The 12,069-nt window shown below is 40.1% G+C and overlaps 1 protein-coding gene across 2 annotated transcripts in view; it reads left to right on the plus strand.

The window, feature by feature from the left end:
- The window catches only part of SLIT3 (slit guidance ligand 3), a 395,171-nt gene that overhangs the window by 339,940 nt on the left and 43,162 nt on the right, over window positions 1–12,069 (plus strand). For both annotated transcript variants that reach the window (XM_083596748.1, XM_083596749.1), the window contains exon 28: window positions 5,272–5,411. In XM_083596748.1, the coding sequence (XP_083452874.1) occupies window positions 5,272–5,411 (140 nt within the window). The remainder of the gene's footprint in view (window positions 1–5,271; window positions 5,412–12,069) is intronic.

Consider the following 12,069-nt stretch of genomic DNA (forward strand, 5'->3'; position numbering starts at 1 on the left):
GCTGTGCTGAGTGTATATGTTCTTTCTTCAGCTGAAGTGCACCAATGTGCTTTGCATTATTCCAATAATACAAAGTTCACTTAAGTTTTTTTTTAACTTAACTAATAGATTTTGCAGTGTTAATGTTCCGCAGTTGATGGATGAGTTCGGTGTTTATGGGCTATTGAGTCTGTCCAGTTGATATGCAGGTGTGTGTAGTTCTTTAGCCAAAGGGCTCTAAAACATTTGCTGTTTTGAACACAACAGCTGATTTGTAAACTGCAGTACATCTGGCCAGCATTCATCTCATTCAAATACTAAATCACTTGATAGAGCATGCTAATATAGTACATTTAATATACTCAAGTTCTGTTGAGATAAAAAAAATTAAAATTTATGTTAAAATAAAAATTCTACTAAGATAAAAATATTTTAAAAGTTTATCATTAAGTTCTGTGCTGTTCTGTGCTAGACTGAGATGCATGTTTCTTAGTGAAAATACAACATTCCTCTGCACCTCAAAGGGTTTAGAGTTTGGCCCAATGAATATGTTTGAAAAGTGCATGGCTACTACAACTTAAACAAAGTGATTGTGTGGTTCCCATTCAGTAGGGAAAATGTGTAAAGAATCTTCAGCCAATTACACTATGGTAACAGAAATACCCTTCCTGGGAAGGAATATGCAGCCATAGTAATTGGTCCTTAGTGTGGCTTATGTAGTCAGCAGCTTCCTGAAACCTCCCACTCTAAAGCCTTGTACACACAACTCCATTTTGCCACTATAATTTATGTTACAAATTTCCATAACAACAAAAAAACAAAACACCTGCATCTTTCAAAAAATTCAAACCCCACCAACACGGTGATGTTGTGTAAGCTCGGACTCTACAGATTGGTAGCCCAATCAATAAAATATAGCACTGCATGATCCAGCTGCTATAACTTTGTAGAACATATAATCACATCCAGGAATTGGGGAGAGAATATCTCTTCCTTAATCTGAGTTGTTAATACAGCAGTACCTCGGGTTAAAGGCGCTTCAGGTTACAGACCCTTCAGGTTACAGACTCTGCTAACCCAGAAATAGTACCAGGTTAAGAACTTTACTTCAGGATGAGAACAGAATTCGCACAGCGGCGGGAGGCCCCATTAGCTAAAGTGGTACCTCAGGTTAAGAACAGTTTCAGGTTAAGAACGGACCTCCAGAACGAATTAAGTTCTTAACCTGAGGTACTACCGTATGGCATATGTACAGGCCTCCAATCTCTTAATTCAGGCAAGGCCAAACTTGGCCCTCCAGCTGTTTCGGGACTACAACTTCCATCATCCCTAGCTAGCAGGACCAGTGGTCAGGGCTGGTGAGAATTGTAGTCCCAAAACAGCTGGAGGGCCAAGTTTGGCCATGCCTGTTTTAATTCCTAACCTCTACTCTAATCAAGTTTCCAACCTCTCTGACTACACATTCAGATTTGATTAATCTTTATGTTTTCTCTGGCAGTTATTTTTCTGTAGCTTATGCTTGCATATGAAATGAAACGTGTCCCTGAGTCTTTTCAGTTAGTTTAAGGCTAATCATGTTTGCCCTCCCTGAAGTCTTAGTGTGTCACATAGAAAGAAATGAGTGGTTTGTGTTTAATGCAGTGTAGTCCTCTTGCTTGAGATGCCAGTCAGAACAGACATAATTTTCGCAGTAGCTCTCCCAGCTACATCATTTATTTATTTGATTATTGACACAGACATCATGAAGGAGCTAGACACATTTAAGTGGCAAAGGAATTCCACAGGCATGGGGCCACAACTGAAAAGGTCCTTTCCTAAAGCCTTGTGCTGTGTATTTTAGGCTGTATTGGGACCACCAGGAAAGCCTCATCTGTACATCTCAAGGCTCGGGCAGGTATATATGGGAGCAGGACTTTTAGCACCAAGCCAACCAGATTAACTTTTAAAATGGGGATTACCAGTAGATGCATTCAATCCACTGCCCCATCACCCCCGTGGCCACTACATTTTGCATCAATTGCCATTTCCAAAAGCACATTACAATACTACATCTGGAACAAAATTTTTTATAAATTAATGGCTATCTTTAAGGAATAATTTATACTATACTTAGGTCCTATCCAAAAATTCACTTATCCTCACATTAAAAATTATGCCCAAACCTTGCTATATGCTCTGCAAATTCACTTATCCAATCAAATGGCTTCCTTACTTCCTTGTTTTGCTGGCCATCAGCAGCCATTTCTGGGCAGAAACAATGGAAGGAGGAGGGGAACTAGACTGAATGAATCAAAGAGTAGGAGTCTTGAGACAAATCAGTTTTTTACTTTGTCTTTCTTTTGCTGATTGGCTGCAGCCATTGAAAAACAGGGAGAGAGATTCAAAAAATCCTAGATTAGAAATATATCCATAGGAAATAATGGTAACCATGGACTCGTTATGTGAACAGTTTCCATGGAACATACTGTGTTCAGAAAGCAGGACCTGCTTGTATTATATTTAAACTGCTTAGTGCTTATTTACAGTGGTACCTCGGGTTACAAACTTAATTCCTTCAGAAGGTCCGTTCTTAACCCGAAACCGTTCTTAACCTGAGGCACACTTTAGCTAATGGGGCTTCCCGCTGCTGCTGCCGGCACACGATTTCTGTTCTCATCCTGGGGCAAAGTTCTCAACCCAAGGTACTACTTCCAGGTTAGCGGAGTTTGTAACCCGAAGCGTTTGTAGCCTAAGGTACCAGTGTATTTATTTAGCAGTTAATCAATCTGGATGAAATAAATAAATAGGCCAATAAATAATACTTCTGGTTTCAAAAGTTCTCTCTTCCTTTTCTGTCTTTTTTAAACAAAGATACGGTTCCTGAGTTTATAGCTATAGCTTGAATGTTGTATGTTAGTGATGGAAATGCATATTATTTGAACAGTGTTGTCTTATTGCCAGTCCTTATTAGTAGTATACTGTTTATTGTAAACATCACCTGTTCTAGTCAGAATGTGGCATACAGAAATAGACAATAAAAGAAGCTAGTACAGGCTCTTCATTTTTCTTTTCTTTTCAAATGAAAGAATGAATCTGTGCTCCCAAACTGAGACCTTGTGTGCCAAGTTGCAGCCTAGAGCACATTTTTATGGCTGAGTTATAAAGCCCTGAAAAATGGGGTTTTGTAATGGAAACGGGAGACATGATGAATGGATCACTTTATTTAATTAGAGTTCTTTTATCCTGCTCCCCCCATCCCCTTTCTTGGCTACAAAAGATGCTGTGCCAGCTCTTCCTGTCTTCTCTTATCTGCCTCATGTGATCCTGAGTATCACCAAAGGGTCAGAAAGAGGACGTTTTTTATTGGTACTAATGAGGTAAAAGACAGGCAAAGAAAATATTTCATACTGATTTAGTGTGCTTTAAGTAGAATTGATTCAAGCAGTTTGTTTTCAGTCATCCCTTCTAAAGATATATCCCTGTCCCTTCTAGCTATTATGACCTATGAGTGGTGAGTGTGGGATGAGAAGTGTCAGGAGCTCTTCTGCACAATCAGTTCAAATTGCTTTTATGGTTCTTTTATTATTTTGGGGGCATATGGTCTGCAAGTATCCAAGTTTTGTGTTGTCATGCCTTATAGCTGTGTACTACTTTGTCCTTATACTTTAAAAAGAATAGTTGTTCCTTTTGCTCAGGAGAGACCACTTGCCCCTTTTTTGTTGTTCATGAATATGAAATAAGCAGATACTTTTGACTCAGCAATGTTGGCTTCTACAAAATTGCCTGCCTCTGCTTTTTATTCTTTGTTTGTTCCTTTATCCAGCTACATATTTTATTTACGGTTTTCCCACCTCAGGCTTTTTGCATAGGAAGCACACAGACTCCAGTGTACACAACACATACTGTAGCTTTCAAGATCAGGGATGACTAAATTTGGCCTTGCAGATCTTGCTGAATTAAAGCTCCCATCGTTACCGGCCATTGACCATTCTGGTTGGGAGTGATGGGAGGAACGTTTGAAAGGCCATATGTTACCCACTCCTGTCCTAGAATATACTCAAGTGATGGGCTGCATTTTTTTAATGCTTCCGCATCATAAGAAGGGGTAGTTCTCACAAATCGAGGGCAAAGGAGGGCAACTTACTTGTTACTTTTCTACATATTGCGTGAGGGAGGGTTTCAGTGAATCTATCCTCTAAAGTGCAATTTTTTTTTTTAATTGTGGTATGTATAACTACAAACAAATTTCATGCTTCTTATAGTGAAACTGTGGTATGTGGATATTTTTAAAAATAAAAAAGTGAACTTCTTAAAATGTTCCAAAATCACATCTTCAAAACATTGCTAAGTCTTTTTTTGTTGTGTTGCCTGTTGCTGGTGAGCTGCTATAGACTTGAGTTAGAAAATAAATAAAACATAATTCAGAATTATTCCTATTCTCAGTTATTACACAAACATGCATTCACAGTCACATGTAAAAAGATGCAATTAATGTTAGCTACTAATCATACAATTTTTATTGTTTTTTAAAGTATTTTTACCTCACTTTTATCTCACCTTTCAGCCTAAATAGGCTCCCCAACCAAGCAGATTACTAAAACAGCTCTCTAGTATTGTTACACACCACCACAATCTCTGAGCTGTGCAACATTCCAGGGGTACCAGGCACGCTTACCAGAGTCTTTGTTTTCTTTTGTACAGTAAGGGACAGCAGAGACTTTGGTTTATGATTTATGGTTTATTTACACATATATACAAGCTGAGCCTAGATAGAGTGCAGAGCATTACATTCCAAAGGGGTCCTGTTTCTTCCATTGCTGCAGCCTCCGATTCAAAGAGAGCCCAAACACTGACTCTCTGCAGCATAAAACAGACTGCCTGCCTTCTCTTCCCTGCTACATTTCAGCTTGCAAAACAGACACCTTTTTCCCTGTTCACTTACCTCATCACCCACTGCAATTCTGCCCCTCCCTCCTGAATCTCTGGCCTTTTATATCTGCTTTACCCATTTCTGTCCGGTCCAGAGAGTCTCTGTTATTGGCTTTCTGACATACGACCAGCAAATGATTTTGAAGCCTGGCTTATAGTCAGTTTTCCGATGTGGTTATTAGGAACCTTCAGTGCTGGATATTGCTGGATTCTGTCAATAGTTGATATTGGGGACCTTTCATGGGTGCCAACCCTCTTTGTTCCATACTGATGACCTTTAGTGGTCAACACGTGCAAAACTAGTTTGTGCTGTTTCTGCTACCAACTTATTTCAGTCTGAAATGTAAATTAGTCTTCCTGTCTTGTTTACTCTTCTACTAAAAGTTGCTCCTGCCCTATTGGATTTGAGGGTGAAAAATGTGAAAGTAATCCAGATGACTGTGAAGATAATGATTGCGAGAACAACTCAACTTGTATGGATGGAGTAAACAATTATGCCTGCCTCTGCCTCCCTAATTATACAGGTAAGCAAATATATAAAGTATTTGCCCAAGGATCTAAGAATACAAGCCACCAAATCATAACTGCTTATATTCACTGTACAGTGGTAAGAAAATATCTACACTCTTATAAACCATGAAAATGTGAACTGGTCTTGCTACTCTCTGAGCATCAGACACTTAGTGAAAGGCTCCTTGTAAGCTGGAGTGTATTACATATCATGGGATTTAATAAGTATCAGGTTTGAGCAGCTTGGTAAGTAAATCTAAAATTTCCCAAACTCTTAAAATGTTGTTTGGGGCCCTTTTGGGATGCTTTTGTAAATGGTTGGCTGGGAAAAAAACCTTACACTTGAACGAAAACTAATTGTAGCTTTTAACCATCTTTCTGCCAGAAACTTGCTGGAGCTCCAAGAGGAGAAGTTAGTAACTGATGCTTTGAGTCAGTAGTTCTTTTTGTGTTATATCTATTTTTTATCCATTTATTTTTACTTTATAGTTTTGCTTTCTATATATATTTCTGCATCTGCAGAAAACAGCAGCAGGAGACTTTTTCAGGTGGTTCACAATTTAGCGGAACCACCTGTTACATCGGGGCCCAGTACGGGCCACATGATCTCCTGCAATGATTTTGCAAAGTTTTTTGCAGATAAAGTCGCTCATATTCGGGAAGAGGTAGACTCCACCGTGGGAGCAGGGCCGGGGCGGGAGAGTGCTAGAGTCCTGTCTAGTCAAATTGCGTGGGATCAATTTCAATCTGTTACCTCCAAGGATGTGGACAGGCTGCTTGGACGAGTGAAACCAACCACCTGTCTCCTTGATCCTTGCCCATTCTGGCTTATAAAAGCTAGCTGGAAAGGGCTGAGCGATGGGCTTCGTGGGGTGGTGAATGCTTCCCTCTGTGAGGGAGCCTTCCCAGACCCGCTGAAAGAGGCGGTTATTAAACCGCTTCTTTAAAAAACATCTTTAGATGCGGCCACGATGGCCAACTATCGCCCAGTCTCAAATCTTCCATTCTTGGGCAAGGTGATTGAGCGAGTGGTTGCTGAACAACTCCAGCCTGGAAGAAGCGGACCATTTGGATCCCTTCCAGTCGGGATTCAGGCCTCATCATGGGACAGAAACTGCCTTGGTCGCACTGGTTGATGATCTCCGGCGGGCTAGGGACAAAGGTGAGAGCTGTTTCCTAGTTCTGCTGGATCTCTCAGCGGCGTTTGATACCATCGACCATAACACCCTTCTGGACCGTCTTGAGGGGCTGGGAGCTGGGGGCACTTTCATACAGTGGTTCCGCTCCTTCCTCCTGGGCCGTGTTCAGAAAGTGGTGGTGGGAGATGAATGTTCAGACCCCTGGGCTCTCACTTGTGGGGTGCCTCAGGGTTCTGTCCTCTCCCCCATGCTTTTCAACATCTACATGCAGCCGCTGGGAGAGATCATCAGGGGGTTTGAGCTGGGTGTCCATCAATATGCAGATGATACCCAGCCCTACCTCTCTTTTAAATCAGAACCAGTGAAGGCCCTGAAGGTCCTGTGTGAGTGTCTGGAGGCGGTTGGAGGATGGATGGCGGCTAACAGATTGAGGTTGAATCCTGACAAGACAGAAGTACTGTTTTGGGGGGACAGGAGGCGAGAAGGTGTGGAGGATTCCCTGGTCCTGAATGGGGTAACTGTGCCCCTGAAGGACCAGGTGCGCAACCTGGGAGTCATTTTGGACTCACAGCTGTCCATGGAGGCACAGGTCAAATCTGTGTCCAGGGCAGCTGTTTACCATCTCCATCTGGTACGTAGGCTGAGACCCTATCTGCCTGCGGACTGCCTCGCCAGAGTAGTTCATGCTCTGGTTATCTCCCACTTGGACTACTGCAATGCGCTCTACGTGGGGCTACCTTTGAAGGTGACCCGGAAACTACAACTAATCCAGAATGCGGCAGCTAGACTGGTGACTGGAGGCAGCCGCCGAGACCATATAACACCGGTCTTGAAAGACCTACATTGGCTCCCAATACGTTTCCGAGCACAATTCAAAGTGTTGGTGCTGACCTTTAAAGCCCTAAACGGCCTCGGTCCAGTATATCTGAAGGAGCGTCTCCACCCTCATTGTTCTACCCGGACACTGAGGTCCAGCACCGAGGGCCTTCTGGCGGTTCCCTCACTGCGAGAAGCCAAGTTACAGGGAACCAGGCAGAGGGCCTTCTCGGTAGTGGCGCCCTCCCTGTGGAATGCCCTCCCACCAGATGTCAAAGAGAACAACAACTACCAGACTTTTAGAAGACATCTGAAGGCGGCCCTGTTTAGGGAGGCTTTTAATGTTTGATGTAGTACAGTATTTTAATATTTTTTTTGGAAGCCGCCCAGAGTGGCTGGGGAAGCCCAGCCAGATGGGCGGGGTATAAATAATAAATTATTATTATTATTATTATTATTATTATTATTATTATTATTAAAATGACACAAACGAAACAGCATCTTTCCTCTCAACTTGAAATAAGCAAAACGGTGTTTTCAAGCATTTGATGTGGGGTGGGGATACTGCATCTCAACAGACTCGCTGGAAATAATTTTGAACAGGGGCTTAGGATGGGATTTCAGCGTTGATAGTGGCTTTCATTGAGTTACTTCTGTCTCTGCTCAGAATAGCTCAAATCTAAAGCTCTTGGCACAAAAAGTCAGTCTGTGGGGAAGATTTTCAGTCATCTTCCACTTAAGTCTATAACAAAGCTCACTGGGGTTTGTTTACCTGCTTGCATGTTCGTCTTCATTATTTCAAGTGTGCTGCTCAGAAATGAATGGATATTTAGGTTCAGAGATTATTGCTTTGTATTTCAAGAAAATCTATTTTGATCATACTAGGGAAACAGAATTTTATTACTGCCTTGTGACTTGTGTGCAGCTTAGAGCTATTTCCTGTACTGACTCTCAAAAGAGTTTTGAATTCATTTGTATATTCTTTGTATAGTTGTATATTTGATTTTTTTTTTCAAAAGAGAGTGATTGTAAAAGTGTCTTGGAATTTAGATGAAATACACTAAAGGTTGGATAATTTAGCTTGGCAAAGAGAAGTATCAGAGAAAGTAAGGTATAATTCAGTGAAATATGAAACCTACATTGTCTAAAAGCAGTATGTAGGTTAATTTTGAACATAATCTAGGAAGGCTTCCCCCCATTACAGCTGAGCATGATCCCACAGCTGAATAAAGATAGGGTCAAATACTGTTTCAACCTTATTTAAAAATATTACAGCTGAACAATTTTACCACCAGTAATATCTGAAGTGGTACCAATTCAGTTCTCAGGGAACTATGTCATCCTAGCAAGGATCAAGCATGCCTGGTTTCTCATGCCTAAAAGTTAAGAATGGTCTGGCAGTTTGTAGGTTTCTTCTGGAGTATATTGCCATTTGATAGACAGATGCTAAAATTACTGCAAAATTCCACTGGAAAAAACTCTCTTTGGCTTAAACATGATCAAGATTTTATCCCTAGTGACTAAATATGAAACCAATAAAAATGCCTTTGACATAAAGCACCTCTTCTGTTACTTAATCTTTTAATCTGCGTTGAGTTCTTGTTTTGTTACTTTTTGTGACCTTGTTTGATTACGGAAATACCTTGGAAAGATTATGTGCCTAGAAGTGGCACAAACTTTACTTTGCAGTGTAACCTCCACATGCAGCTGCTGGGTGACCTTGGGCCAGTCACACTTCTCTGAAGTCTCTCAGCCTCACTCACCTCACAGAGTGTTTGTTGTGGGTGAGGAAGGGAAAGGAGATTGTTAGCCGCTTTGAGACTCCGTAGGGTAGTGATAAAGCGGGATATCAAATCCAAACTCTTCTTCTATATCAAATCCAAATCATAATATAGTAGTAATGTACCCTAAATAATGATTTTTGGCTTCATAACCCAGTAGTGGGTTTCCCTGAAGCATTTTGCTTGCCTTGGGCTGCAGGACTACATGAACTGTGGGTCTGATGTAGCAGAGCTGCTTTAATGCTTTTATATGTCAACATTGCCCACTGCATATACATTGCTAAAGGAAAAAACCTTGCCAAAGATTGTTTCCAGAAGTCCTAGTAAATATATGAGTGTGGTGCCTACTGTTTTGCAAGTTTATGCTATTTTTTTCTTTAGGTGGTTGCAAATGTTAGCCAATTGTATAATGCTCATTTTATTCCTGCCCTTTTGGGGAGGGAGTTGCCTTTCAATATTTTTTTTCCCCCTAGCTTTGGGCTCTGCACAAGATGTTTCTGAATAAAGCTGAAAATATTTTCCATGTCCTATTTCTTATTATAATTAATATTAAAAACAAATGTAAGGAGTGTCCTATATTCAGGCAATGGAAATACAGAACACATGGTATTTGGCTTTACCTTAACCAATCAGCTATTAAAATTGGAAGAAAAATTGGATTTTTTAAAAAGTTGTTGGTACACCCAGTAGTTTCCCCTTCCACTGAACAAGTTAACAATATGATTCAGATTATGGGTTTAAAACATTGAATGTGGCATGAAACAAATGGCATGTATTCTGATGTGGTAATTCCATTGTGGTAAATTGGCAAAATAATTAAATGAAGCCAGCTCCGTGGAGATTGTTTCTATGTTAGCTTGTTGTTTAGCTGCCTTAGTTCTGGAGTCATAGGAGGTCAGGATGAGTCAGTATTAACATATTGTTACATGTCACCCCAATCTCTGAACAGCACGAGATTCTAGGGGTTGCAGGCTCGCTTTAACCCAGAGTCTATGTTTCCGAACAATGAGGCACAACAGAGCTTCTGGTGTCTTCATGATATATGGCTTATTTACACATCTATGCAACTGAAGTCTACTGGGAAGGGTTCTCCAGCTTTACATTCCAAGAGTTTCTGACTTCTCCCATAGCCATAGCGCTGGATTCAAAACAGACCTCAGCATCCTGCTTTTTTGACCTTTGCGCTTTCAGTTCCAACATCCACCTTGCACCACCATCCCAGCTTACAGGAATTTGGTGGCAACCAGATTCTGACATACGGGTGGAGATTCTCCCATTAAAAAAAAAAGACAAGGAAAAGTTCCACATGAACTTAGAACATTTCATCTGCTATACCGAACAACGAAAATCCTGCTAGTATGTGAGATGCTCTGTTTCAGTCTACATATCTCTTATTTACATTATCAGTGCATTGTTTTGAAGAAATTTGCAGAATTTACAACATGGGTTGCTTCCAGCACATTACCCATTTCATTTAGAATCATCATAATTTGTTCTGTTTTTACTGGAAATGTAACTGACATCACCAGTCCATTGTATTCTACTATTTTTGTGTGTGTGTTGTTCTCATCAGAACAACACAGACCTGATTTGTTGTAGTGTTTTGTCTTGCAAATGTAATTGCAGGATGAGCCAATCCAGTATATTTAATAGTGCCAGAACCAGGCAGTAGCACAGAGTTGAGAACTAGGCTTCTACTGGTGTCTGCCTGAGCCTAACTACCAATTACTGTGCAAATAACAGAATTGAAACTGAAACTAAAGTACTTTGCCCTTAAGGAACACTGTCAAAATTACTAAATTGTGTAGCTATGGAACAACCCCAAATTCTCGAATGCCAGCCAGTAACATATATAACAGTATAACAGTATGGATTTACAAATTGCTGTTGAGGCTTTTCAGGGCTGCTGTTTCTTTCATTAGAAACTTCCTCCTTGCTGCTTTTTAAATTTAAGTAGATAAGTAGTTTCTTCCTGTTCATTCCTTATGACTTTGGCAGTCCTGAGTTGTCTCTCGATTAGGCAGTTCCTGTTCTTGTTGCTTTGATTTCCCCTTAGTAACCAATTGCTCATTTATTATATTTTATGAGTTAAATTGTACGAATAAAAAAATCAGACAAAGCAGCGCTAAAGGATCCTAGTGTGCAACTAGGAATGCCATTCACACATTAATCCAGTGCATGATAAAGTTCGTTACATATATTATTTTAAATTTAAGCTACTTTAAACTGTTTTAATGTTGTAACCTGCTCTGGAACGTTAGGGTGAAGGGTGGCGGGTGGTTGTTGCATTTAAAAATGCAAAATATGAAAATAGTAGTACATTAGAGGATACTAGCACAAGCCAAAATATAAATTGGTATGTCAAGTAAATTACATTTTAGGTTTCTTGTTCAGTTTGGTATGGTACTGCAAAATATACTTTGTATTTCAAGCAATGCAATTAAAAAAACTTTATGACACATGGCATCTATACCTAGAGGCAAAGAATTAGCCCAGAGGCAGAGAATTCTGTTTTTAAAAATGTATTACACAGTATTTTGTAATTTTCAAAGCTTTACAAATAAAATATAATAAAATAGAGTTGATAATAATAGATTAAAAAATCCTAGCTTATATGTTTTAGTTTACATGCAAAAGTTGAGATTAGGAAATGTGGTGTCATTGAGAAGTGATTCAGGAACAAGAATTAAGCTTCATGCTGTGAATCTGTAGGTTTAATAATCATGTGCCAAAATTACCCCACAGTTCCATGTGGATAAGCACATTGGAGACGATGTGGTGAGCAGCTCAGTTACTGTGGAAATTATAGAAGTAAGGTTAGATTTCTTGCTTATTGCATAATTAAAATGGCAGCTTTAGGTCTTGTAGTTTGGCAGAGTGAGGAACTAGATGGTAGCTCATATCTTTTAAATATCAGGAAGAAGCTTTCTTGTAGA

The sequence above is a fragment of the Podarcis filfolensis genome (genome assembly GCF_964270895.1).
Source record: "Podarcis filfolensis genome assembly, chromosome: 2".
In the NCBI taxonomy this organism is placed as follows: Eukaryota; Metazoa; Chordata; class Lepidosauria; order Squamata; family Lacertidae; genus Podarcis; species Podarcis filfolensis.